Genomic DNA, 27,343 nt, shown 5'->3' with positions numbered 1-27,343 from the left:
CACACACACACACACACACACAGCTAAAACTCTTTAGCCAAACTGAGAGTGTCTGGCAAGTAGGAGGTTGTTAGCTGGTGTACAGTAGACAGATACACATTGTGCAGTCACACACTACATCTTCTGTAAGTTAACTTGGAGCCTCTGCGTATGAACCCCACACAAACCCATACACACATGTGCGGAAGCATTCGAAGGCAGTTACATTGGGAATCTCAGGGGAGCCACATGTCTTAATCATTTGAGGTGTGATCCAAAAACCTTAGCTAGAAAAGCATCCAACCTTTCAGCATCCAAATTATCGTAACGAGAAAAATCAATCAAGACCGTGTTTTTGTTCCAAACGCACCTCGACTCCCTTGCAAAGCTGTTGGTAATTTATGACGCCGCTAATATTTTTTAATAATAAATGAACAGAAAATATTAGATAAGCAGAATTGTTGCTTCTGCTGTAGCAAATGAAATATCAGCAGAGGAGACATAGAAATATAGATTTTTTTATGTATTTATATGATTTTATCTTACATGATCAATGTAAAAGAAAAAAAATAATAACAAGAGGTACACTGATCAGATGATATTGGTAGAGTATAGATATGTCTGCATCAATGTTCGCATTATTAGATGTGACAGCATATATATGAGAAAAAATACATTTTAAGGTAATTAAATATTGGATTATGCACTATGATCATAAAGCTGCTTGAATGTACATGTTGTAACATAGCCTGTAAGTATAAACTGTCAATTTGATGGTTAAAATTGGAAGACAATGGGAGAAAGTTGAACTTTGCGAGTCATCAAAGCTTATCAAGTTAGCAGGTATGTCAGTGTTGTTAGCCCAAGTTCACAAAAGGACTGCTCAGGGGTGACTGACAGTGATGAAGCAGAAATGCTGGCAAAACTAGACGAGGTACAGAGGAAAGTTGGCTGTGCTGTTTGAGTTCTCTTTTACAGTAAAAAGGTAAAGGATTGTGGACTGGATTCAACTTTTCCCTGTTGCCTAGGAAGACTGGCCTTTTCCCAAATGATCAGGATGTTAGGTATTAACTCAGGGTAACACAGTGACACCCGATCAGCATGTCATTTATGACCAATAAATCAGAATCAGAACCGTCTGGGAGTTGGACTCTAACAACTCGATCACTGACTTCATTTCCAGGAACACCAGAAGAAAGTTGGTGCTGTGAGTAGAACATTTTTCACCACGGCTCTGTTTAGATTATAGTGTGTGTTTGACTACTTTAGGTATATATATTGCGCTGTACAAAGCAGGTATTGAGCGGATGTGCCTCAGGAGGTAAAGTGACTCCTCCACTAATCAGAAGGTCAGCAGTCATTGCCAGGTTTGACTGTGAAGTGATAGGTGCAACGCATTTAAAGTTTCAGAATAAAATGTGCTGTGTGAATGTGTGTTTGGATGAGTGAATGTGGACTGTGTTGTAAGAGCATTTTGAGTGCTCAGTAAGAGCAGAAAAACACTATATAATTTCCAGTCCATTTGCCAGTCCAAGGTAACAGAATAGTCATGATTTAATATGGGGCTAATGCACGCTTATGTTTTTAAGTTGCCTAGTTTTATAAAGTGACCAAACTAAATAAGTGGTAGCATGCGTAAGTCCTAACAAGTAATAGTAATGATCCTCATAAGTACTAGCCCCCAAAGTATAATTTAGACACTACTAAGGGCAGGGATAGCTCAGTAGGTAGAGTGGTGGCCCCATGATCGAAAGGTCGGGGGTTCGATTCCCCTGAACAGCTACCCTGAGGTACCCCTGAGCAAGATACCGTCCTTACACACTGCTCCCCGGGCGCCCAATGGCTGCCCACTGCTTCACTGAGTGAATGGGTTAAATGCAGAGAGCAATTTCCCCACGAGGATCAATAAAGTACACTTTCTACTTCCTATTGTGAAGTACTTGTACGGCATCATTTCAATCGGGATTTTTCTCTCTCCTTGGAATGAATCAACACCAGATCTTTATGAACTAGTAAGAATGCATGGTAACATCTGGAGGCAAAACAACATCGACAAAAGCTGCATTAGCAAGACAAACAAACGTCTTTCATATGACACATGAAGAAACTGCCCACAGGTGAGACTGCAGAATAAATCTACATATGATGCTGACGACAAGAGCTGAAACAGCGATTCAGTTAATCAGTTATTTAACAGAAATGAATATTCTACAATTCGACTGAGCAAATATTTATGGTGTCATTTATCAAGCTAAAAGGCCAAATTTCACCATTTATCTTTGTCATATTGCTGAAAAAAATATGCTTAGATTTGGAGTTTTTGATTGTAAAGTTGAGTGTTACAATGAGCCTTTTGACCGATTGGATCATCGGCTGCTCACCCTCTAAACTGAATGCTTCCATTTTATTATACTAAAGCAAAAAAGCAAAACAGTTCTGATATATCTAACTTCTATACTTCATCAGATACAGAACACTATCAACCAATTTGGTGGTAAAAAATGATAAAAGACACATATTTGAAGATTCTACAATAGACTGTAAGAAATGGTGACAGGCAACTAAATATCAGTCTTCTTACTGTGACCTGAGATTGTAGGGAACTAAAGGAAACTACAGGGAACTGGAGTGGGTATTTCATTTATGATGCTCAAAACAAGAACCCCACCTATTTAGTAGCAAGCCAAAATAATCAGCCAATATGAGCTTTTTGCTAATCTATCAGTATTAGCCTTTATAAGAGCTGGGAGAAACACCCTTCAACCATGTTATGAGTGTTGGTGCCGCAAATTTTGTCCACCAGAGGGCAACGCCTGTTTGAAACGGCGCAGACTGTAGCAGCGTTGTGCAAAGCCTAAAGAAGTAAATCAATGACCACATATAGCAAATTTAGGGAAATCAGTTTTGGTCTTAAAGTCTTATATCAGTGGGTTTTTACTTAAAACCGATATTAATCAAGAATAATAAAATAACCAATAACAAAAATAATTGTTAGCTGCAGGAATTAAGTCATTTTATGCTTATGATTAAAAAAACAAATAGAGTGCAAATAAACACCAGAAAATGTAACCAGGGGCAATATTGCAAAGGAGTTGGTGGGGGAGCAGTAATGATCCCATAATGGAAATAGTGACGACACTGATAAGAAAATGAAGAAAAGAGTAGGCACATATAGGAGAGCATGGCCAGAAAAAGAAGAAAAACATGAGCAATGACTGAAGAGACTAAGGAGAGACTGAAAAAACAGATAAAAGAAAATAAAAGCGACAGAAATCCCAAACAAACACATACTTTCAGTCTTTGTAAGAATGATTCTGTAATATGACTTTGTCTGTTTTATTTCCCTTTTATTTCCTCCCTATCAGTCGCCCTCCCAGGTTCCCATAGTAATCATTCAAACCTGATTGCTCTGATCCCTCCATTCTATTTGTCATTAAATACGACACACACACGCCAGACACACATTACCACGCATGGGCACCCATACACACCAAGAGACAGAAACAAATGCCATTTAATCAAATTGTATAAATAAATAAAAGGTTTTTATTTCCCATAAGTCCATCTGGTCCCCTGCTTCTCATCACACACAGCCTTCATCTGCTGGTCAATAAAGCTCACACATATACACAAAAATACACACTCTCTAAATCAAAGGCACGGATGACCACACACATTGGCCGGTGAATCTAAATGTAGATGAGTTCAGTCTGCCAGAACGATTGGTGGCAAGAAGGAACCTTTATCAAGCAAATCTATTTGTTTTCTGTTATTTCGCTCACTGCAGTTGACCATCCTATCAATCGGTTTAACAAAATGTTATCGACACGTGTTTCTTCACTTTAATTTCACAGCAATCTGCGATTTGGTTCAAATGTGACTACAGTTGTGATCCAGAGCTTCCACATGACTAACACACGACTGTCAAATGGCAGCGAATAAAAATAAAGGCAAACTTCGCTACCAGACTAAACCCATGCAGGTGGTTAACCAAAGCCAGACACTGTGTTTGAGCTGCTGTTTCTTTTTGTTCTTTTTCTTTTTCAACTTTGTTCCACAGTTAGGGTTAGGCAATAGGGTTAGTACGTACGGACTATTTTACTGTGTATTTCCAGGTATCAAGAAGGAAAACTTGGGAACTTTTTATTAAATTGTCTCCCAAAACAGGAAATATCAGTAGAAGTGCTGAAATACTGGATTAAAAGGGGTTAAAAAGGAAGAACTTAGGAAGAACATCACTGAAGAACTTATACATTTAAAAAAACAGCCTTGAAGGTCAATGACAGAATAACTCACCTGTCTACTGGTCCCAAATAATTCACAAGTTAGTGTAATGAATTTAGTACAGAAAGACAGTTAGAAAACTAGAAACAAGAGGCAACTGGACTTCTTTAACTCTGAAGACATTACACCTCTCATTCAAGAGGCTTCTTCAGCCTCCTCAGCCAACTGAAGAAGCCTCTTGAATGCGAGACATAATGTTTTCAAAGACTTAAAGAAGTTCAGTTGCCTCTTGTTTCAAGATCTCTAGTCTACCATGACTTGGATGACTGAGAACCTCTACAGAACCTCTACTTCCATTGTGAAGCCGTGGAGGCTCACAAACATTCATATCATGGGGCAAAAAATTACATCTGACCAATACTCAAGTGTTTCTTGTGAAAATGGAAAAGTGCAAAAAAGGCAAATGTGTATGGAAGCTTGTTGACACCAATGAAAAAAAAGAAAGAAAAATGCCAAGAATAGCTAAGTCAAACGTTCAAGTTACTGTATTTTTCAGACCATAAGGCACACCGGATTATACGGTGCATCAAGGGAAACAAAACTTTACTCAAGACCCTTTCATTGATCACTGTGTGAAGGTTCCATAAAAATCTGACCAATGATTGGGAAAGGCAGGCAACGTCTCATTGGTTCATCAGTCAGATGAGCTAAAAACTAGAGTTCTGATGTTAATAATGTGTGGCTCTACATACAGAATACAGAAAATGTGATTAGTCATACGCTGTCTATCCCACCATTGTTTTCCTAAAAATAAAGTTTGAGCATTTTGATAAATTAGAAAACGAGGACCCATAAAACAAGCTGCATTTTTTAACAGTACTCCAGCTACACTTTGCAGAGCCTTTATGTCTCACTTGTTATTAACACTGAGCAGCCCTGATAAGAACCTGTCACATCCTAAGGTTTGGAGATCCTTTTAAGGCCACTGTTCATCCCGATATCCCTACTGATGGTTTTTGTTCACTAGTGCAAAGTTCAGCATCGCAAAGTTCACGGCTCTAGTTCCTAAATTATCTGGAAGTACTATTCAGTGCACCCAGAGAAGATGAAACAGTGGTAGGGGAACTAAATTTCCTCAAAAAGTTCCCCGAGATAGTTAATACTGTAAAAACAGCTTTTAATATCTGGTTTTATTACAAACTTTTATGGGGCCAGCCTAGAGAAATACAAGCTATGCCTAATACTGATCTCCAAATCAAAAATGAAAATAATGGCTCATTAAAGCAGAGCATTAATGAGTCTTCATACTCTGTAACCTTTTACTACACATAAGAACCAATGTGATCTGAAGCAAATATTAAAAGGATAGAAAAAACTTTAGCCAGTTAGCACAGCACTGGGTTTTGTCTTTTTCTTTTTTATGCTTTTGTTGTCGGAGGGAAGGAGGGGTGGGTGAGCTTAGCTTGAATGGTTTGATTAATTCTGATGGGAGATATTGAAAAGTTCTCTCAACCTGCATTTCCTAAACACATATCAAGGCAAGCACGCAAACACACACGCAGGCATGCGCTCACACACTACGCCCGCTACACACACCAACTCCACCCCCTGCTCTTGTCTCTGAATGAATCGTTCCTTGTCTCTGAACTGATGGAGCGATAAAGTTGGTTTAAACAGCCGTAGACACACCGGCACACACTGTCGAGGCAGGAACATGTGTTTTACATCAAGAGCTCCCAGCTATACAAGAGCTAATGTTACCGTCTGCATGCGTGCGCGCGCGTGTGTGTCAGAACAAGAGTGCAACATGTCTTTGCAATCTCCTATCAGCTTTTAATCTCCCTTCAGCAGAGAAGGGGCGACTGAGTGAAGGAGAGAGAGAGGACTACAGTGAGAGAGAGAGAGAGAGAAGGCACTCAGTGAGAGAAAGTGATAACCACTCAGTGAATGGCGCGGGGGAGGGGCCTGAAGTTATCCCCTATCTCTCCTTCCTCCCATTACTCACTTTGTTTCGCACGGCTTCTTTACTTTTCCCTGCCTCTGGGGGAGAGGGAGCGTGCGAGCATAAGTTGCCCGCTCTGGTTTAGATGCGCGCGTGTGTGTGTGTGTGTGTGTGTGTGTGTGTGTGTGTGGGTGGGTGTGTACGCGTGATTTAATTTCTATTGTCTGAATACTGTGAAAGATGATGATATTCATTTTATCTTGTCGGGTTATTTAGGGCGCCTGCGTTGCAGGCAGCAATGTCAACGTTCATTCCTCACTTTGAGCTGACGAGGGCCTCAACAGTTATTATTTAGCTTGGAATGGTTGACTTGCTGAGTTTGTTCAGGCCATCCACAGTATTGGTGCTGTCCAATTTGCAAAGCGGTAGACTTTGTGAAGTTTGTGTTTGTTTAATACTTGTCTTGACGAGTCGTCTACTCGAGGAGACAGCGAGTGGATGAAAACATGGAAGTCAGGCGTGTAATTCCCTGGCCCATGGACTCACCGTACTAGTTTAGCTAAATATAAAGACTGGATCTTTACCAAAACCCGATCGTTCTTTGTCCAATAACCTTCTGCACAATTTTTAAACAGCTGTACTAAACACACAACTACAGAGTGAGCGAAAGAGTAACCTGCAGCTTGCATGTTATAACATTAACACTTTAAAAAGAGATTAAGAACACTCCAATAAGACTGACTCACTAAGAAATGAAGCTCCAAACTAGATCACAACTTATTGCCAAGGTGAGAGATTGTGATGTGCACCCAATTATGGGGCAGATACAGCACGGTTTTCAGTGCGCTAATGTTTAAATAGATTGGAGATGCTTTACAGGGGCTTGTCCTCTAGCTGTTTCAGGAAATAACTAACTAAAGAATACCCTAGCAGTTTCTTCTTTAATTGAATTCAGAAAGTACACTATATTACTCAAGTATGTGCACTTGAGTGAGGTCCCATTCTTAATTCATAATTCATTTAATATGATGTCAGGTGTCCGCTCATGGTCTCTGCTCTAATTTGTCCCAAAGGTCAGGACACTGTGCAGGCCAGTCAAGTTCTTCTACACCAAACTTGCTCATGTCTTTATGGACCTTGCTTTGTGCACTGGTGCCTAGTCATGTTGGAACAGGAAGCGACCATCACCAAACTGTTCCCACAAAGTTGAAATTGTCCAATGTCTTGGTACTCTAACACATTAAGAATTCTTTTTACAGGAACTAAGAAGCCGAATCCAACTCCTGAAAACAACCCCACACCTTAATCTCCCCTAGACCAAACTTCACACGTGGCACAATGCAATCAGACGCATACTATTCTCCTGGCAACCAACAAACCTAGTCTCATCCATTGGACTGCCAGACAGAGAAACGTGGGTTACTTTGATAGACAGGTTGGAGGACCCACGAATCCAACCAAGCCTTCTGCCACAGCTTCTCCGGTAAAAAATTATTTAAAAAAATTAAATAATAATACTCGCTATTACCTTTTAATTAAGTGAATTTATGTGAAATTGGCATTACAACCATGAGAAATTTGTTTTGTTTCAACTGGTTAGCTCAACTAATGCCTAAACAACATAAAGGGAACATTTAATCTCAAACCCTTGCGTTTAATGACAGCCATGAGTCGTTGCTTTTATTCCTGGAAAAGTTCCCACTATATGATGCATTGCAGACGGAAGCTCTCGCGTTGCAAGTTTTCAGGTTGAAGAGTTTTATAAGAGCCATATAAGAAACCAAATTACAGCACAACTAGTCTAACGCGGCACAAAATATAGACAACAGGCCACACACGCTGCTGGCAGGGAAGGAAAGCGATTGCAATCTCGAGCTCAAGTGTGGCTTGATAGATAGCAGGTGAACGCGGCGAAATCAGCAGACAGGATACCTGCTCGTGTTGCAACACATCCTGTGGCCATCAATGTGTGAATAAACTCATAACAATTTTCGCTCTTATTATTGCCTCCGCAGGTCTCCTATTATAGCAAAGCAAAGTGCTTTCGTAGTCTTACATTTCCACAAATTCCCCAAAAAGACCCCCATGAATATTAAATCCTATGTGGGGGTTTTTTTGTTTGCTTTTTTTTTTTGTTAGAAAAGACACATGACAACCCGTGTAAATCTACTCAACTTGTAAATGAGCCTACCACAGAAATAGCTTCAAAAATCATGTAGTGTAAGGTCAGCAGAAGAAAACTCCTCCGCAAGATTTCAACATTATACATCACAACAGCATTCAGCGTCGGAGGCTCTGGGGGCAGATGTGATTTACTGCTTGCTGTTGCTTACTGCAGAAACACAGATTTTGAACACAGGCCAAGTCTGTGTGTATGTGTGTGTCTGCGTGCACACTTTCAGACCTTATTAGGTTGTTCTTGTGGTGATGCTTAACCCCACTCAGAGTTTGGCAGCTGCTCCCCTTTCTCTCTCTGTCTGCCTTTATTTTTTTCCCTCATTCTCCCCGCGTCTTCTGTCTCCTCCTCATATTTTTTTTTTTATTATTTTTGCCTCTCACTGCTCTTCCTCTCTCTCTCTCTCTCTCGCTCTCTGACTCTTACTCTCGTGTCCCTTGGTGCTCAATTTCTTTTTCTGCTGCTCACTCAGTGGTCCTGATGTAATGAAACGCTTCTTTCCTGGTTAATCTGAAAATAGCGGGCTTTACATAATACTAATCATTTACAAATGTTTGCAAGGTGTGTGGGAGCGTGCATGTTTCTGTGACGTGTTTGTACGCTTCATTCATATTTATATATAAGGTTCAGCTTTTTTGCAGCATAAAGCATGACACAACAGAAACTCCATTCCTATTTAGGTTGTAAAATGGACATAAAAAAACACAATGACACTAAGTGGAAGGACTAACATTTCAATAAAGAAAGAGAAAAAATTAGACAAGATCACACTGAGAAAAAAAAATATTGACAATTTAGACAGTATATCTAACCAGCCAACTTTGAGGCAATAAAAATATGCAGATTTTTTTTTCTACAACTGCTGATTGCACAGGGACTGTCTGCTGCAAAACTCTGCCTGTAGACTGTGAAAGAAAACACATGCAAACCTGCAGCTACCGTTTTACCAAGCATCTGTGCCTTTTCCTCTTCAAAGGTGTGACTTTTTTTAAAATGCATCACTTTAGTCTGACTGCTCATATTTCTTGAACTGTCTGACTTTTCAGCAAGTAACACGGTGGGAAAATGCTGCGCTATTATTACTACATTAATGTGGAATAAAATCCAATTAGTGGGAAAACCAAAGTTTTGAAGACTAAAAAAATACATAAATTGCAGTTGTTTTTATGCGATTTTTTTTGGCGCATTAAAGCTCTGACTACCAGGCTCGTGGCTATGAGAGAGAGAGCTGTGTTAGATCAAAGCAATAACAAGGATCCGCTTTCAGAAAGGACTTTCCCTCAAAAATGGGTTTATCCAAGTGACCTGAACCCAAAATACACGAATAAACGCTGGTCTGGAAGTGAATCCTTGGCTTAAACATAAGAAAAAAAAAACATTCTGTTACAGTTGGAAAGATGAATTATAGTTCCAAGATTTCTGAGACGGGGAGATAACAGTGTTGTAATTGTGTTGATCTAGTGGGAAAAGACATATGAGACCAGTCTCTAAGTTTTCCTCTAATGGGTAACATAAACACAGACTGCAGATACAACCAGATGCTATCTGAGTCAAAGTGTGTCTGCTTTGGGACATCTGATTTTAGTGAAGCAATATATCCTCCTTAGATGTTCATAAAGTCTACTTATAAAGACAACTTTGAAAAATAAAAACATTCAAGGACATGTGAGCACATTGGTAACGTACAGTGACACAAAGACGCACACACACACAAACGGGGCATGCGTCCACACACCCATTGTTTGGCTGCACCTGGTCTATTAAGGAACAGGATAGATGGGACTAGGGGACTGTGTGAATGTTTGTGTCAGCATGCACGTGTGTGTGTGTATTCATTTGTGACTGTGCACAAGCTCAGAAGCCAAACATCTGCAACAATGACGCATCTTTGAATAAGAGTATACACACGCACACACACAGCATGCATATTATTAAAATGATGTCTCACATTGCGTCTACTTCTTGATTCCTTCACTTTATCTTTATGTGTGCCTTTTAAAGAAAATTACAATTAATTAATTCTTAATGGCATTACCTGACATATAATATGGGGGCTAATTAATGCAATTCAATTTCATTCATTTTATTTATACAGCACCAAATCACAACAACAGTCACCTCGAGGCGCATTATATTGAAAGGTAGACCCTACAATAATACATAGAGAGGAAAATCCCAACAACTCATATGATCTAATATGAGCAAGCACTTTGGCAACAGTGGGAAGGAAAAACTCCCTTTTAACAGGAAGAAACCACCGGCAGAACCAGGCTCAGCGAGGGGCGGCCAAGTGGTTTAAATCACAGACACTGTGGTGGCAGACTGTTTTATTTAAAACGTTAATAATGTATATTACTGACAGGACACAGAGCGAAATGTTAGGCTTTTTGCTGTGTCACCCGATTATGTTACTACAAGGTAATTAGCAGGCTAAGAATTATATGTTACCCACTCCATGCATTTGATTTCACAATGGCAATGGTAGCTGCCTCACAAAAACACAATGCTAACATGTATTTCAGAATAACAACAAGAATTTCTACACCCAACTCTTTGGGTTTGTATTGAAAAGTTCAATGTTCTTAATATTGCAAAAAAAAAATACTAAGAATGCAAACACAGTTAAATCAAGCAGAAAGATTCCAAGTGACTCAAAAAAAAAAAACCACAAAACAAAACCAAAAAACCCATTCATGAATTAATTACCACAAAACCTCAGTGACAAGAGGTTTCAAATTTTTGATTAGAAGACTTGAAAATTTCCTGAGGCTCTATAAATTGATACATTCTAAGCATTTTTGCTCCCTCTGTGTCTGCATTTTTCATCCACTGCAACAGTTCTATACATCCGTCATACAGAGGTGTGAATACCATGCTGATGATGTTCACACTATCATTTCAGTGGCCATTTAGTGCACAGAGAATGACTGAAAATGAAGCCCCAAACATCTGTTCAAGCTGGACAGGAAGTGTCTCATCTGTTTCATATGGAAAAAAAAAACCAGTGAAGGTCTGCAGCCACAGATGCACCGAAGACCAAACTCAGTCAGCTCTCACTAAAACTTCTTAGCTGTAAAGACAAGCAATACAGACAACACAACAGTGTCTTTAGCTTTGGCTCTATCCACTGAGCTACACAGGACAACAAGAACACAATACGAGTCAATATATATATATATACTCTAGGAGCAAACAAGTCTGGAACAGTTGAAGCTGTGCTGAGTTGTGTCAGGCCCTGTTGTCTTGTACAGCCAGATAGTGATAAAGGGAGAGAGAGTGAGAAGGAGAACAAAAGAGAAACGTTCTTAAGGGAAATTGAGTGTACAAGATGCATCATGCCAGTGGAGCAGAATTCATAAACGAACTAGCACACAGACACACACACACACACAAACATGCACACACTAGTGGAGAATTCCTAATGAGTGAAGACCTCACATGGGACACAATGGGGGAGGCAGAAAGAAGAGGGAGGAGCAAAGGCTGAAAGAGAGAGGGAAAGAGACGGTGAGCGGGAAGGAGAAGAAGTGATGTATCTTTCTCTAGCTTTTGCTCCTTATCAAGTATGCATGCCACTGAGCGAGTGTGTATTATAACTTCAGGGGCGGATGTGAGTTTCCACCGAGACGAGTTAAAAGTGAAAATCTCTGCATTCTGCTTGCACACGCACACACTCACACCTTTTTTTTGGTGGGGGGGGGAGAATCGGCGGCCGCACGCACACATGCCCTGGGCGATCTTGCTACCTCGCCAAGAGGTCCTTGGGCCGCCAAGGTTGCCATGGCATTACTTGCCCACAAACACACACATACACACACACACATCCACTTCCGCACTCTCTCCCTCTCACTTTCCCTCTCACGCACACCAGAGAAGGGTGTGACTCGATGTCCTTAAGTGAAGTGGATTAAAGTGTCAAGATGACTGGTCGAGCCAGAGTGTGATCGTGCGTACTGTATATTTTTGATTGTGTGTGGGCCTGTGTGGTGTGAATATGAATATGGGTGCTGCTCTTTTAAATTCTTCTCTAAATCTACTTTTTCCACTTGCTTTCTCGCAGTGAATTAGGTGCGGCACTGTGATGACGATTTCCGTGTTTAAACACGAGATGCACTTAAAGCGTTTGGGCGCGTCACAGCGAAGTGGTAATTGGCGCACGTCAGCAAAGATGTAGGTGGGAATGAACTCTTATCTTATTTTTTTTTTATTACCTTTGGGTTTGGCAGGATATGTGTACTGCACTTCTTTTCAAATTTTAAAGTGTTCTCTCCTTCTTTTTAACATAGGCGGTTATTTCGTAATGTTCCCTCACCCTGTCTGAACGCTAGAAGAGACACATCCTTTTGTTACAATGCATGGGCGAAGTGTCTCTCCTGGGCAACTCACATGTTAGGCAGAGATCAGAATAAGCCTTGCAAAACACTGAAGAACTGAAGAACTAAAGTTAAAAAAACTAATACAACTAATACTACATGTTAATTTATTGCTCCTTACTCCGTGTTTGTGGAAAGACATGCTTTTATTAATGAGCTCAGATACTTGGGTGGATAAAAAGAGAAAAAGTCATTAGTGGTCATTTGTCAATCAACTTTAAGTCATTTACTGGAAGCACTTTTGGTCAAACTATTTACCGTAATTTTCTCGAGCTTCTTTTTCTCCTATTTGTCAAATTGCATCACTCACTATTATCCAGACAAGGGCCGATTGTGTGGAAGAACTTGTGATTTAAAGAAGAGATGGGGAAAGGAAAGCAGAGGCAAGGCAACAGAGCCAAGGGACAGAGGAGAAGGGGAAGGCAGGCAGGGTTTTCAAATTAACTATTGGTCAGGGGTCAGATGGACATTTAATCTAACCAATCAGCTTCCTAATTACAGAAGTGCTGCCAGATTGGTGTATCCTATGCATTGGTGCGTATGTGTGTGTGTGTGTGTATGTAGCTGGCTAGAGTTGCGTGTAGAGGTCTTGTTGTAGCAAAATGAACATCTGGCCTTAATATTGGTTCCATGTGTGAACACACACACGTGTGTGTGTCTATGTCCGTGCACATATTTGCACACACACTTAGCCTGCGGTGAATTGCTTCTGCCTTACACCAAAAATGAGAGAGCGAGTGCGGAAGGAAAAGAAGAGAGAGAGAGAGAGAGAGAGAGAGAGAGAGAGAGAGAGAGAGAGAGAGAGAGAGAGAGAGAGAGAGAGAGCCCCACAAAGAGAAACACACAAGGACCAATGGGCTAGATGTGCAAGCCATGGCAGAAAAACACAGAAATAGAAAAGGACACACATAGCCACACATGCATGCGCACATACACACACTTCCAGTAGTGTGTATGTAAGTTGATTGTAACAGTAATTGATGTAAACGTCTAAATTACAGCTAGGAGCTAAAATAACCACTGTGTTTTACTGTTGCCATGTCGACATGATGAAAAACACCTGGTTGGTTCTCTGCTGGGGTGGGTGGAACACATGGTTCACTGGCGCCCAGCTAAACCAATGAAAACGCTCAATGTGTAAGTGACATGCGCCTGAACGAATAATATGCTCCCAACAGCGAGAGGCCATCTGAACAGACGGCATGAATATATTATACACATATAAGATATTATAAGATATTTTTATCAGCAAAAAATATATAAATAAAGAAACAAATCAATCGAAATCTACACTAAAATTATCCAAATTGTTTTAATGGCTTTCCTAAAGCTGTGCCAGAGGGGTGTGGTTTGTAATAAATAGGACAATTCACTGAGTGCCAGTAAAGTTCATACAATCACAGGAAAGTGTTTCTTAATACCCCAGAAGGATCAGTGCCTTATCTCGCTGCTTCCCCTTAACAGGAAGTTCAGCTACATATGGCAGCCCTGGAGCAAATAATAATTCAATGTCAAGGACACTTCAGCAAATGAGACATGTCAGGCACATGGGATGGAGGCTGAATGTCATATTTGAGGAAGCTCTGACTAATCTAAAGTCTAAACCACGCTGCCAAATCCTGTGATTATAAAGTCAATTATGCGTCCTTTTCTAGGGCTGCTGACTGATTTTACGCTTTTGGAAATGGTGTGATGTGGCAAGCAGGTTGAGAAGAAACATTTCAGATTTTTTTTTCCTTCTAACCCAAGTCAGACTTAGTCAATCAGACAATTCAAAACAGTCCTAAACAGAGGATTACCATTCGAACACGAGCCAACACCGAGTCAAGGCAAATTCTTGATTTATGCGAGCCAAAAATGCCAAGCTGTCACCTTCGAACTGCGCATGTTGTCAGCTGTAATGTGCGTGTGCGAGCGTGACATGTGTGGAAAACCCAAAATGGGTCTAAATGTGGTTAAAATGGTGTAATTTGTTTTTCAAGCTAAATGTAATATTCCTAGCAGACAATGAGACCGCTGTGAACTGTCACACAGCATAAAGCCGCACACTGGTTTTAACTGTGACACGCACGAACATTCCCATCAGCGGACGGGCGCGCAGCTCACACATGAGGGACGCGCACATGCTCACACATGAGCGTAAAGGCCACTGTTTCCACAGACAGACACATAAACACACGCAGGTAAAAATTATAGCAAACAGGTTGTCCGATTATGTTTCTGTTACGCCAAACACAGCCTGGGTTTTATACACTAGGCACATTACCTCACACACACACACGCACACACAAAGACGGAAACTCAGACACTTGTGTTTTTTTCTTTCCAACATGGCCTGTGTTTATTTGAGTCTGTGTCCTGATGGGAAATGTGACTGCTACACAAACAAACCGAGCAGCCCAGAACAGACAACTTGGTGTGAGGGTGTATAAGAGCGAGAGGGAGAGAGAGGGCAAGAGAGAGAATGGATGAATATTAGTATGTCTTCCTTTTTCCTACACGCACACACATCTGCACACAACGCACACAAACTGCAGCAAGACACGGCGAACGCAGCTCTTTTAACCCTTCCCATAACAAAGTATATAGGATGCTAAAAGCGTGCACAAGAGCAGCCTCGTCTATGAGGTGAATTTTGTTAGGATGTCTGTAGGAAAAAAAAATGTGCCTTTGAGCTTAGACCCCTCTCAACTGCTGTATTGATGTTTAATGGCTGTTGGACCTGTCAATAGTCAGCCGGTACTGAAGCAGTGGGTCGGATATGCAGTTTGCTGCCTCAGCAATGGCCAAATGCGTCAATAAATGAAGAAATCAACTAACCAACATCAACAGGGTTCTTTCTGTACACTAAATATTGCCTACTGTACACTGCCAGGATTATGAAATAATTTGAAAAGATCAGAGCAGGAATCTGAACCATACTGACCTATATACAGTACTGTGCTGTGTGTCTTGAGTAACAATTCATTGAAATATGTGCAAACATCTATGAAAATATAGTACATAAGGTAAAAACAGTTGTTTGATTCTAACAGCTTGAATGTGACTGTCTGAACTCTCTGAACTCTCTTAAGCAGCTTTCTTGTCATTTCTCTAAGTATTACAAGAAAGTATAGTTCTTGAAGCTTCTTGAAGGACATTTATAGCTTTTCTTTGAATGTTAGTCCTTTTTATTCTGTTCTCTGTCAAGATGATCCCACACTGCTTTAATAACATTGAGGTTTGGGCTCTGGGAATGGTTTTATTGCATTTATCGCCATGGTGTTGCATGGTGGATCGAAATCTGATGATACTTTTCTGCGTTCATAACAAGATCCCCAACACGACTGATTGAAATGCAGCCCCAAGCCATCACAGAACCTCCACTGTGCTTTACAGGTGGCTGTAGACACTTTTGGTTACGACGGCTTCTGTACATATTTATGACGATCCAAAGATTTCAACCTTGGATTCATCACACAAGACCTGTTGCCACTGGCATTTCTCAGCTTTTCCTTAAAAATGGCTTCTTGACAGCCACCCTTCGACTGGGACTTTACAGCTTTTGGTAACAGCTGAGGGATCACCTGAAGGGCCAGATGCATCGCTCAAAAAAACATTCTTCAAAAAATGTTCAGGTGCAAGGACTAGAAAAGCAGCTAATGTGCCGCTTTCACAGAAAAACTTTGAAAGATTCTCAGAAATGTTGGAGAACTACTGTTCAAGACTTTAAAAACACGAAAAGAGAAGATGACTCCTTGGAAGCGAAATATAAAAAAAGAGTGGGCGTCTCAAGACTTTTTGCAGAGTTCTGTACTTTACATAAACATGTGATAGAAACCGAGATATGTAAAACTTGTCAGTGGCTGTTAGCCTCAAACACATTCCTTTTTCTAACCTGTGGTGAAATTTGTTGATAATTAGGTGGCGTAAACACAGGAAGAGAGGAGAAGCGATGTGCGTGCAAAAACCATCGTCTGTCGGTGAAATTCAGGAACTTGTGGTGCGGCACAAGTGAAGGGGTACCTTCATGTTAACTACTGTGAGCTTTGAGGTGAGCAATTGCAGCAACAACCACCGGCCACAAGATACATTGTTTATTGACATATAACAGGGAGGGAAATATACAAAAGGGTTATGCACACAACCAGAATGTCCACTAGCATCCAGCTAGAAAACAATGGGCAATGACTGGATAGGTTTATAACTAAACAGGGTTGTTCAGGTGTTTCTCACCTCCTAGACAAGTTTTCCAGCTTTAAAATGAAACCACTTTTTAAAGTACTTTTCTCAACTCTCAAGGGATGTTCCATGAGGTAAACAAAGGTACACAAGTTCTCGAGAAGGAACGGTAAAGTATATCTTTATATCAAAGGCAATTTGAAGTTCACTCTGAGGGGTATTTGTAGAGAGCGAAAAGCACAGTGACAAAAAAAGCTCTAAAACAAAGATAATATTCAGATAACATAGATAAGTCAAAGAACACAATTTTTACTCAGTTTTCTTTTTAAAAAGCATTAAGAATACAAACGCACAGGCTCAGACAAACACACAGTTTCTCTCACACACACACACTGACTCAAACATAAGCTCTATAATTTCCTGTAGCGGATATAAAGGGATGCTAAATTATCAGCACAGAAAATAAGTTAAATTCACGCTTTAATTTCCTCGCAAAACACACACGCGCACACACAAGTGCTCGGAATGCAAATGGAGACACAATGCACGTAATTAAGTACACAAGCAGGGGTAAGCACGCAGACACACGTGTACACCGAAATGTACGCGGAAGGAGAGAAACAGAAAGAAAGGATAAAAGAAAATTGAAAGCCAAGTAATGAGAACTTTATGGAATTACAGCTCTGTGTCTGTGTGTGTGTCTAGTCTGTGTGTGTGCGCGAGCGCGTGTGAGCGTGTGCGTCCTTTAAACATAATTAGCTCCATCGGGCAGAAATGTAAACGAGAGAAACTTTAATGAAACTCTTCTCTGATCTGCTGAAAGCACACATTCCCGTTTATCTCTCTCAGTTCGGTCTCTCTATTTTCTCTCTCTGTCTCTCACATGGAATTGAATGTCACGCATGGGACTGTTAAAACCTCAAATGCCCGTGTTTCAATACTGCAATATGACCACACTGTGTTTGTAAGGCCAAATCCACACTTTCTTTTGCTTATGTGCATTTATGCAGTCCGTGTCGTCCTTGAGGTGGAATTCCCCTCGGAAACACAAGCTGGAATTTATTAGATGATGTACGTTTTGGACAGAGTCACACATGTTCGGGTATATCTACATATGTTCACATATGTTTGGCTCGGAGGCAAACCTTTCTCAGCCCTACTTAACTGGAAAAACCGCCATTACTCAAAGTCTGCCTCGTTCCATTTATAAACTCAAACATCAACCGAGCTTTTAGCTTAATTTCATCTCTAAACCTCATTCGCTTTCTATCCTTGTCTCATACAGTCAGTAAAACAGCTAGAAAATAACATTTCAGACTGAGAAAATGTCTTCAATGTAATAAATCACTATGAAAACAAAGCCAATAGTGGGCCAATGTCTCAACAAGGCAATGCTGTGCGGCAATTATAGATCAGGGCTTTCAAAAGAAAATATTCTCTCCCCTCCACCGAGCAAAAAGCCTCACAAAACCAGAATACTAAGAACTGTGGGTTCTTTATGTGTATGTGTGAGTGCACACCTGCGTGGGAGCGTTTGTGCACGTCTGATGGCTTTTGTGTGCGTGAGGTGTGTATCGATCCCCGCGTATTGGGCGAGTTGTCCTTTGAGGAAAAGAAGGGAAATGAAAGAAAAAGAACAAGAAGAAAAAGGAGGAGGAAGACAGATCGATGCAGCGGACAGTAGAAAGAACAAGTAAGGATGAGGGAAACATACAAAAACCACAGAACCACATGCACACACTCTCACAAACGCACACAGGTTGGGATGAAATATGACTGGCCATTTGTTTCCATATTTGCCGGGTTTTAATCATATACTTCCTCCCTACTAAATCACTCCCTGCATCCCTCCATCACTGCCTTCCGCCTCCTCTTGAACTATTTGGATTTTGGATGGATTTTTAACAGACTCTGCCCTCTTGAGTCCACATGCCACATTTAAATTAGACCAAAAGTTTGTTTTTGTGTGTGTTCAAAGCTATTTCTGATTCTTTTTTTTTTTTTTGCATTAGTGCCCCTCCCTCACCCCGCCCAGTGATGAGTCAACTCCAGCCCACGTGTCTATGTGTGCCGGGCATATTTATGTTTGTGTGTGTCAGTGCAAGCCATGGAAACTGAGAATAAATACTGTGCAGTGAGAAGAGGAAGAAGAAAAGGCCATACCTTATGAAGCTACTTAAGCAACAAGTCGTGTTCAGCTTCGTCTCTAATAAACTGCTTGTTTCTCATCTCCTTTTATTCTTTTTTTAGTTGTTTTCATCTTCAAAGATTCACTCTGGGTCTTTCTCTGTTTATGTAAACATCTGCTCTTTTCTTTAGGCTCTCATAGGCAGCACAGATGCAAATGGAACAGTCAGAGATGGCTCATACGAAACTTGGTCTTCACAAAACATAGAAGATATTTAAAATGAGCTTCTACCCTTACTGGCCTGCTGATGGGTCGGCCATTGCAAACCTGCAGCAGCCAAATCGTTTTTTAAGTGAGCGGTTCGCAGACGTTTTCAGGCCTGGAAATGGACTGACATTTATACAGCTCTTTTCTGGTCTTACTGACCACTTAACGCACTTTAAGCCACAGGCCACATTTGCCCATACAGAGCTTTAAGCACTTTATCTGCCTCACATCCACAGCAGCGACTCTATTCGCCACGAGCGACATCACCCCCACAGTTTGAGAACTACTGGTTTACATCTAGAGACAGACAACAATTCACGCTCACATTCACACCTCTGAGTAATTTGGAATCACCAGTTAACATAGTCCCACTAACTGCACGTCTCTAAAGCCAGAGTATTTGAAGAGAACCGATGCAGACACGGGGAGAACATGGAAACTCTCGAAAGAAAGGCCCTAGTGAGATGGTGGATTCAAACCCAAGATCTTCTTACTGTGGGGCAACAGTGCTAACCACTGTTCCACCACAATGCCCTCCTCTGAATGTGAATGTGAATGGTTGTGTGTCTCTCAGTGATAGCCCTGCAGTCACAGGGTCCAGGGTGGACCCCCCTCTAAATGAATGGATGAATGGTTTATATCCATAGCTTTGGAGGAAATGTGTATACAATAATGGAAAAAAGAGATAATATTCATCCTGATGGGACGATGATGATTTAAAAAGCCTCAAATGTGAATATTTGACTCTGCAAAAACATTTCATAATATTAGTGAATATCTAAAATAAGCATACATGTCAAACTGTCAGACTGTTAAGAATAACACTGAGTGAGAGTGAAAGTGAAAAACGTGCTCGCCAAATTTACAAATCTGTATTGACCAGTCTCCTTTTGTTCTGTACATTTATAATTTTGAAAAGATTTTCTTGACTAGCTGCTCTTTCCATAAAGAGCAAGCAAGAAAGTGATTTGTTATACTCTTATCTCCGTCTGACTTTTCCCGTCTACGTCTTTTTATCTTAATCTTCCACTGTTCTCTCTCACGCATGCACGCATGTTCTCTCTATCTGTGCCTCCTCCTTTCAGTCTTAGCCTCCCACTCTCTCACAGAGACACACTGCCCCACCCACGATAATGAGTAAACCTCTTGCTGCCCCACCCTGCCCAGCCTGCCAAGTTACTGCCAACACCTCACACAGACAAACACACATTCACACACATCCAAAAGGCCAAACCCCAAGTCCTACAAAGGGCCCATGGACTCGAATCACACAGCAGCATATCCGTACACACACTAAGAACACAACTTTAACACTCAATACTACTATTTACGCAGCCCCAAGTCAAACCCTGACACCACACACACTCGTACACACACACACTAACTCATACTTATATATATACAGAGAGAGAGAGAAAGTTCAGTCTATTCTGATCTAATGTGATCATAGCCAATAAGCTCTGTGGTGCAGGCAAACCACAGTTTGTTACTGCCAGTCAATGACATCACTGTGAAGTCAAAAGCATTGTGGTCCACAAAGTAGGGTGAGGGAGCTGACTGACACGTGGTAGCCATGGGAACTGTCAGTTTTCCTCCCCGTTTCCATAGCAGCGGGTGGTTTTCTCACTGTTGTGAGTTCAATTTTTTTAAAGAAGATGAATGCCGCCTATGGGAAAGGAAATGATGTCATGGAATCATATGCACAGGGACAGATATGAACACACGCAAGCATTTGGGTACACACTCTGCTAGCCAACCCAAATCTGCTTAAGCCCTCAAAATATGATGGAAGAATAAAAGATTACAGTGTATGGGCTCAATGCATGAGATCTAATCCTCACATCTGAGTGAAAGGAAAGATGAGTTTAAGATGAAAGTGTATTAATAGAAGGTCCCTGATAACTAAGGCTTCTCAGCAGGCAGGATCTGGCTACAGAGGCCTAGCTACAAAGGCTCCCATTCAGAGAGCTAAACGCAAAAGTCAGGGTGTAAATGAGACAAAGAAGAAGGATTTTCATCTCATTAGAATGAGATGAAAAGCAGGGGGTTTTTGCATGTTCCACCTTACCCTTAGCAAGGACTGGGATTCCTCTTTATTGGCTCCTCCTTTCCCTTCCTGTCCTCCGCCACCTCCACCACCACCACCACCAGCACTTCCTCCTCCTGTGTACTGCTGGGGGGTCATCTGGCTCTGCTTCTCGCCAGCTCCAGCACCACCTGAAGCGGTTGATCCTGGTCTCCCTCCTCCATACTTGGCATCTGCCAAAAAGGACTTTGTATCTCCCAAAAATGACTTGGTGTCTCCCAGGTAAACCATGCTAGGTGAGGCCACGCCTCTTTTCTGCTGTGAGACTTCGTGATTGGCTGGGACAAAAGACAGCGACAGTGGGGAGGTGAAAAGAGATGGGCTCCCACTTCCTGCACCTCTTTCAGGTCCCATTCGCTCCTTAGGCACCCAAAGTAAGCCGTGGGCCTGCTCACCCCCTCTTTCCCCCAGTCCTCTTGTCTCACCAAGAACCCAGCCCTTTTCCCGTTCTCTTTCTTTCTCCTCAACACCCTCACTTTTTACCAGCCCGCCTGCCTCTTCTCTGCCACCTTCGGCCAACCGTCCCTCAGGCGGCGCCAGGGAGTAGAGGAGGCGGATATCCCCTTTGCTCTCTTCTTTAATGGCTAAAGTAGAAGGCGCTGAGCAGCCATTGGCCAAGAGTGTTAGGGAAGGAGTCAGTGAGGTGGGCAAGGAGGTTGTCGTGAATGAGCCTAACGAGGGAGAGGAGTCGTGACAGTGAGCTGAGTTGAAATGGTCGAGGAGGGCTGATGAATCTGGAGCCGTGAAGTCGCAACGTCGACAGCGACAACACGCGTGGACACGCCTGCCGAGAGAAAAGAGCAGTGCGTAAATTACTCATGAATACAAAACAGACCTTCAGAAGGAACAAAATATTCAGCATTAAAATACACACTAGTACATATTGTTTGCTTTTATGTTAACCATAAAGTAATACTGCTAATTGCAAAAATAAGCAGTTTATTCTTGAGTTGCTCAAACCTTCTCTGAACAAATGCATTGCAAGTCACATCGGAGACGTGACTTTTTTGAAAAGGAGATCCCGTCATCAGTGGTTATCTTCACCGTGCATGAGTCACAGTGAAGTCAAAGTAACACTAATAAGGCTGAACGTAAGAGGAAAGACTTAAGTAACTAGTTTTGTTACTGGCAACAAGAAAGTCAGTTCATGTTTGAATCTATTGCTCTAAAATGTAAATACAATTAATTCCAATAGGATTTTCATCACTCACAGTTTGAAGAAAATCCACCCCCTGTACTGACTAAATCTAAAGTGCATTTGCCCCTGCCTAAATTCCCCCAAACACTCAGGTAGAGTTTCACAGAGCTCGAGGCCAACAAAGTGACTCAGTGCCCCACTAAATCACAGTGAATTACTTCAAAATCGTGAGGACCATAAATGAATCTGAATGACATGTACTGGATCGCCCATCAATAAACCACCTTCATTTCCTGCTGGCGAGGGCGACCAGCGATATATCTGATACACAGCGTCAAGATTTTTTCCTGGCACACACAACAGCCGTGATGCTTCTTGTGCAGGCCAACAAGCAAAGCATTAAACCATCTAGAACAAGAACTTGTGTGTTGTTTACAGTGGACCTCGGCAGGCTCGGTTTGCCCCGCAGCTGTCACAGACAGATATACCAACACATGAATAAATGTTTCACAGAATAATGAAGCTGTTCATTTTGTCTGCACTTGGATTATGTAATTGTTTTGCTGGTATATTTATTAATGATGGTAGGCCACAGTTTAACAATTGGTATCTTGTAGTTATTCATGTTCCTTTGTCAATATCGTCATTTACCACATAATTCACTTAAATCCAAAATTACACTTGCTTAATTGCTTCACTCAGATGTCATAAGAAAACACCGCTTTTCCCAACACTGCCTGTTTTATTCTTTTAGGCTTTTCCCACCAGTAGGTTATTATCGCTGCATATTACAGCAGAGTGAGGGTTTTACAATAGCAGACAATAAACACGGACCAAAAGTCACTGAAAACAGGGGGAAAAAAGCATATCCAGAGTCATTTTTCTCCATTTTGCGACTCGCATCCTCTGGTTTCTGCTTTGAACCCTACCATAATATTTCCTCATCCAGGAAAAAACAAAAACAAAACATTTAAGGCGTGAATTTGAAAACAATGAGAAGATATTGCAGATCCAGACCCACGCAAACATTTACAATACGTCCCGATATATAACCTCTCAGAATACTCTATGTATTCCTCTTTGCTGTCTTGTACGTCTGATGCATGATTTCTATATGACAGCAAGTGAAAATACAGAAATAAATATATACTTCTGACATAAACTTATCTTATTCATCATCCTGCCTCATATTCTCTTTCTCCCTTTATTAGCTGTTGAAGAATATATAAAAGGCCTGCACCTCTAGCAGATCACAGAGGCTGAAATATTTGCAGAAATCTGTGAGAACGTGTGAATGAAAAAGCATATAGTGTGTCCATTAGACTTATGTCTCTAGATGCTGAACGACACAGCAGCCTTGATTTATCATCAGCATCCACACGTGGACTGGCGTACCTACTGATTTCATCATTTACTGGGTCTGTCACTGTTAACACTACTTTCCTACGGGAAATGTTGAAGCAGACATAAAAAATATGCTTCTTCTATCTGTATTTTAATAACAATTTATCCATTTGTAATAAACAGTTTCTAGTTTGCACTAGAATCATGTCCTAAAGCTTGTTTTGATAAATCTGGCACTGTGAATCCGTGGACTGAGCCTGACCAGTGCTGTGCATGTGGCTAATTTGGGGAGTTATAGTGAGTTAATACACAACAGAGCCAGCACAGATTCAAAGTTTTATAGTTTTGCTAATGTTTACGCTCAATGCCGCCATCTTGGATTGTTAACTCTAGGTTACTGGGGCCCCTCAGTCTGAGTTCCAGATTCAAATTCTGACTTGGAACTCTGAAATTCCGATTTCTGACTCCTTTAGGATTGCAGCATTGTTCCATCAGTAGGGTAAGAAACAGCGAGACAGTGGGAAAAATGTTTGTCTCTTTTTTTCTCCAAATATCTTATTATAGCAATGCACTCTGCAGCATCCAGAAGCACAATTTGTGTTTTGTAGACTCACTAGCCACTTCATTAGGTTCAGCTGTTCAACTGCTTGTTTATGCAAATGTCTAATCAGCCAATGATCAAGTTCAAACGGAGCAAAAATGGGGAAGGAAGGTGATTTAAGAGTGTCTAAATGTGGCACGGTTGTTGAGACACATAGGCTAGTCTGAGTATTTCAGAAACTGCTGATCTGCAGGGACTTTCCCACACAACCATCTCTAGGGTTTACAGAGAGTGGTCTGAAAAAATGTAAAATATCCCATCAGTGGCAGTGCTGTAGGTGAAAATGCCAGACTGCTTCAAAATGATAGGAAGGCAAAAGTAACTCAAATAACCACTTGTTACAGCCAAGGTATACAGAAGAGCATCTCTGAATGCACTCCTGCCAGCTAAAAGCAGGTGACCTAGGTGACAATTCACCTGGGCTTACCAAAATTGGACAAGAGAAAATTGGAAAAATGTTGCCTCGTCTGATGAGTTTCAATTTCTACTGCAACATTCGGATGGGAAGCATGGCTCTTGTAGCAATGGTTCAGGCTGGCCATCACGTTATAACCACAGTGTACCCATCTTCTGATGGCTCCTTTGAGCAGGATAACCCATCGTATCAATGCTCAAATCCTCTCAAACTTGAAAATTATAATAAATCTTCTCTACTCTTCTTTGGGATGTGTTGAAAGAGGAGATTCGGATCACAGGATGTGTAGTCGACTGAGGAATGTTTCCACACCGGAATTTAGGCTGTTTTAAAGGCAAAAGGAAGTCCAAAGTGGTACTAGCAAGGTGTAACTAATAAAAATGACCGGTAAGTGTAGTCCACTGCGGCTTTACCATTGGTTGGCTCCCCATTTGTGGACAAAATCCTTTTTACTGTGACTGGCTCTACCCGGACCAATACATATATATCTGATATGTGGGTAAAGAACCTGTGTGACTGGCTGCTATGGGTGTAATTTTAACATGACCACTGTCAGCCATCAGATTGTACTTAAGGTGTATATTAGCAGCTAGGTGAGAGTTTATCTATAAAACTTATGGATTGATTGGCTTCCCTCAGCTGACAATCTTTTTCGCATTACACAGCAGCATCCTTTGATCTGAACACCCTATAATTACATGCTGCTTTTTGTTTTCTAAGACTTGGCCTTCAGATAAAAAAAAAAAAAAATGGTTGTTTTTAGATGCAGCATGAAACTTTCTGGCTTTATTTCACTTTTATTTGATTTGAGCTCCAAGATTCAGGGCTTAGATTTTGTTAAGGACGTGAATGAACTGTTAAATCCCCTGCAAACTCTGCTTTGTCACCCGCTCTCGCTCTCTGCTGAGCACCCTTCTCTCTGAATTTCTCTCTCTGTATTTCATTCACCTTCCCTCTTACATTCCTTCTTCTAACCTTCTTTCTTCCCTTCCCGTCTTTCGGTCCTTGCCATCTGCTGTTCTCATCAGGCTGTCAAAAGAGAAAAGTTCTCGAGCCGCAAACTGCGACAGCATTGTTTTTGACTGAGGAAAGGCTCATCTCTGAATGTGCTCCCGATGTGCGTGCTCTAAAACCCTAACTGAGAACCGTTCAGATACTCCTGTGAACATTTGCGCTTGAATTTATGAATCCATCCGTAGCTTAACACACAAGGTGCGCTTTATCATCAATCCAATTTCGTGTAATTAAGTTATCTCAGTGTGTGGGCTCTACGCTCACACACTGAGTATCCATAACATACCTGAGGCAACGACAGAAAAACTAACAGCTAGGCAGACGAAAACTGTGAATTCCTCTGCATTTAATATCTTCGCATATTGCTTGTGTTTCTGCCCTCGCATGGAAAGAAATTGTCTTTGGCATCACTTCTCGTGAGGAGCAACCACATTTAAAAAGAGTTTGAGGCCCTGTGCCTGTGTGTGCTGCATGGTGCTGCAGTTAAAGGGAGTGACAGCTGCCTCTGCCCCAGGCACACAGGCTCAGAGAGGAGGATCTCCATTCTTCATGGGAATAAAGAAAGTGCAGCATATTGTTTTAAAACCCTGACAGCAGAAATGATCACAGCTTATCGATACTTTGTTCTTTGATAATTTAGCCTGATTTAGATACCAATGCCAAGTGACAACATATAATAAAACATTCCGATCAGTAGTGTAGATTAGTAACTGCAAATCTCCACACAACTATCTCCACTTTTTGTGTCTTTGGGCCCAACTTTCCCACGCCACTCCCCTTTTTCCCACCCCACCCCAACTCATACTTTCATCTTTTTCTGTCACTAAATCTGAATCTAGAAGACAGGATTGGCTGTGGAGTCCAGTCTAGCCTCTACAGCCTGTAAAAGTGAGTTTTTGGTATTTTTTAGAAAATATACATATAAATTTAGTGTATACATTTACCTGTGCAAATAAAAAGAGAAAGTTCCCACCTTCAGGGAAACTTAAATCCTTCTTGCACTTGTCAGTGTGAGACAAATGTAATATTTTTGAAACCTAGATTTCATTTTTCGATTAAGACCTTGTTACTTTATTTTTTCACGTAGTGCAAGACAAACTCAATAGGACCTTTCTGACCACTCACTTTCAGACAGTGAGCAGACGTGGGTGAAATGTCAAAGACTGTAAAGCTTGTTGCAATATTGGGGTTTTGGCTTCACAGGCATCCAAGGTGCATTTAAAGAGGAATGCGTCTTAAGTCGTCTAATCTCCAGCAATGTATGACATGGAGTAACTTTAATGTGAACGTAAGGCCAAAGCCTTTTGCCCCTCGAGAAAACAGCCCATAAGCCACAACATGGTGCTTTCATAGATATTCGACTCATGGACTTCATCACAGACGGGTGTGTGTAATATCAGTTTGAAAATCTGCAACACGGGCTATAAATATGTGATCATATCTGTGCAGCTTCCAGGTGAGAATGTCAACATGGTGTCTGCGAGTAACTTAAGCG

At 41.2% G+C, this 27,343-nt stretch overlaps 1 protein-coding gene across 3 annotated transcripts in view; it reads right to left on the bottom strand.

Annotated features, from left to right (window-relative positions):
* The window catches only part of trps1 (trichorhinophalangeal syndrome I), a 114,579-nt gene that overhangs the window by 28,095 nt on the left and 59,141 nt on the right, over window positions 1–27,343 (bottom strand). For all 3 annotated transcript variants that reach the window (XM_005917580.2, XM_005917581.3, XM_005917579.3), the window contains exon 9: window positions 21,319–22,120. In XM_005917580.2, coding sequence (XP_005917642.1) covers window positions 21,319–22,120 — 802 coding nt within the window. The remainder of the gene's footprint in view (window positions 1–21,318; window positions 22,121–27,343) is intronic.

This window comes from Haplochromis burtoni, unplaced genomic scaffold, assembly GCF_018398535.1.
Source record: "Haplochromis burtoni strain Fernald_Lab_line unplaced genomic scaffold, NCSU_Asbu1 Contig_25, whole genome shotgun sequence".
In the NCBI taxonomy this organism is placed as follows: domain Eukaryota; kingdom Metazoa; phylum Chordata; class Actinopteri; order Cichliformes; family Cichlidae; genus Haplochromis; species Haplochromis burtoni.
Note: the sequence above shows the minus strand (reverse complement) of the source record. Positions and strands in the feature narration are given on the sequence as shown.